Source organism: Bidens hawaiensis, unplaced genomic scaffold (assembly GCF_021521415.1).
Source record: "Bidens hawaiensis isolate Kalapana, Puna unplaced genomic scaffold, B.hawaiensis_p1.1 tig00030772_1, whole genome shotgun sequence".
In the NCBI taxonomy this organism is placed as follows: Eukaryota; Viridiplantae; Streptophyta; class Magnoliopsida; order Asterales; family Asteraceae; genus Bidens; species Bidens hawaiensis.
Window position 1 is genome coordinate 214,783 of NW_027495139.1, and position 2,332 is coordinate 217,114.

The window sequence follows — 2,332 nt, forward strand, 5'->3', positions numbered from 1 at the left end:
ACAATTGTTGTGTTATTTATGATGATATGGATTTAAATGAGTTGTTTAAATATTGTAACTTTATAGTGTCGTTGTGCAATGAGCAATCATGTCACGCCTCGACGTTTCCGCCTTCATTGGTCGGAGTGTGACAACCCCCCCCCCCCCCCGTGTATTGCGGTGTGGCGTTTTTAAGGCATAAGAGAGAATTTTGGAAAACACCCGGTTACTAATAGACCACCCAAATCATAGGTTATTCTTTAAAGTTTAAACTGTACGATTTAATATATTATTAAAGCAGTTCTTTGATTATCTGCTGTGAGAAAAATGCTACAAGCAAGCTTACCGTGAATAGAATGGAGCATTTAATGTGCTAACTACGACCATTCTCACTTCTCACCATTGTAAATTTGATCTAACAACCAAAGTTTGATTTGGTTAAATCTCTCGTAACTTCTTGTACTAACAAATACTTATCCTTGCACCCAACGTTGTTCACATGTTATCTTTACCTATGATGAGCTAACAATGTTGTGTTCTTTGTGTGCACAAGCAAAGCAAATATTCTCACTATGTCTCCCTATTTAAAGCTAATCATGGTCCTAATCATGTCAACAAATTACTAAGGTTTTAATGTTTTACATTAGTGTGTTTGTATTTTATACTGCCAATTTCCGTTTACACCCCTAGCCTTTGAGATATTTACATATCCTGGTTTGGGCTATGGGCTTCTCATATATATAATGTAAAAGATGGATTGGTGTAGTCAAAATAATGAAGAGAATTCATATATATTTTTTTAATTAATTATTTAACTATATTTTAATTCTTCCATCAATATTTTAATTTTACAATAAAATAATGTAAAAATATTGATTTGGTATACAAACAAATAAGGGTGCCGCTAAACGTACCTCCTTAATCCCGTTTTTATTAAACATACCCTCTCTCTCTCTCAAGTTTCATATTTATACAATTCAAACCTTTTTTATTTCTATTTTGTTATTTTGTTATCTTTTATTATTATTATTATCTTCAAAACACATTTTTTAAGAATATTTTTGACTATTTTTTGTATTTTTAAAATGATTTTTTGTTTTTTTATAAAACAAAATTTTTTTCTTAATTACAAGAAACATTTTTTTTCTTTAAATGTTTTCATTGTTTAGAGAGTATTTTTTTAATAGTTATTGGAGATAGTTTGCATTTTTCAAAACAAATTTCTTAATGTTAACAAATAAAAAAATAAATAATGTATTTACGTAATAAATTGCACAAAATTTGTACAATAAAATGTAAAAAATGTTAAAGGGAGTAATATATCAAATAAAATTATTAAAGGAGTTGAAAATCTAGGGAAATGAGTATGACAAATAGAAGATGGTGTACGTGTAACCTAACCCATAAATAAACTTATAACTTATGTTTTTGTGTTTTAGGAAAATTTAATTCAACTTCTACACAACTTGATCCAAAACATAATTATAACATTACATGAAACTCAAACCAACAATTCATCTCCTGAACACGATTCTTCTTGCGTCAACATCCACTCGAGCTCGATCGGTCTACACGGCACCATAAGCGCACCCTCATGGTCGAACCCATACTCCTCGGCCGCTCTCTCCAACAACCTTTGGAAACACAGTCTATCAAGATATGCTAACGAAACCACAAACCTCCTTTCTTCATAACCATCGGCTGCAATAACCGCAAAATGCCCTTCCTTCACATCTTCCGGGACCTTTTCTTTGCTCGACACGAAACCCGTGTTCCAATTCTTGGCTTGTAAGAGACCCTTTTGTAGCTTCTTTATCACCACTTTAAGCTTCAGAATTTTATTATTTTTCTTTCCCATTTTTTTATATCAACTATTCTCTTTAAGTTTTAATATTCAAACAGTTTGAGATCCTTTTATAGGCTACTAGATGAAGAGAATAAGCTTATAAGTTATAATGTATGTATAAATGTATAATATGTTTTGTGTGTGTGAATGAAGGTGCAACAACTCAACTAGTGCATGTGCATGGAAATAATACATGAATGAATTGAAGGGTCGTTGTTTATGTTTATATGTCCATTATATTTCTAACAATTTAATGATCTTTCAACCAAGTACGTCCAAACTAAAAGTACAAATCCCATCGGTCTTATGCCAAAATTAGAGGCCGCAAACAGTAAGTGTATACACACACTCTCATATAATTTATATATTGATATATTATATACTCAGATAGCTTTTAAACCGACACATATCATTTATTTGTAGAACCATTTTATCATCAAACCTCAAGTATATTAATTATTAACTTTCTTACAATAAATAAAATTAAAATCCAAATATACATATATA

General features: G+C 30.6%; 1 protein-coding gene across 1 annotated transcript; it reads right to left on the reverse strand.

Moving 5' to 3' along the window:
* Nucleotides 1-1,480: 1,480 nt before the first annotated feature.
* On the reverse strand, nt 1,481-1,837 carry LOC143580959 (protein SMALL AUXIN UP-REGULATED RNA 51-like). The gene has a single exon (XM_077063859.1). The coding sequence runs from the start codon at nt 1,835-1,837 to the stop codon at nt 1,481-1,483; it is 357 nt and encodes a 118-aa protein (XP_076919974.1).
* Nucleotides 1,838-2,332: the final 495 nt, after the last annotated feature.

Excerpts from the sequence above, each read along its gene's own strand:
- LOC143580959 (XM_077063859.1), bottom strand. The coding sequence starts at position 1,837 with ATGGGAAAGAAAAATAATAAAATTCTGAAGCTTAAAGTGGTGATAAAG.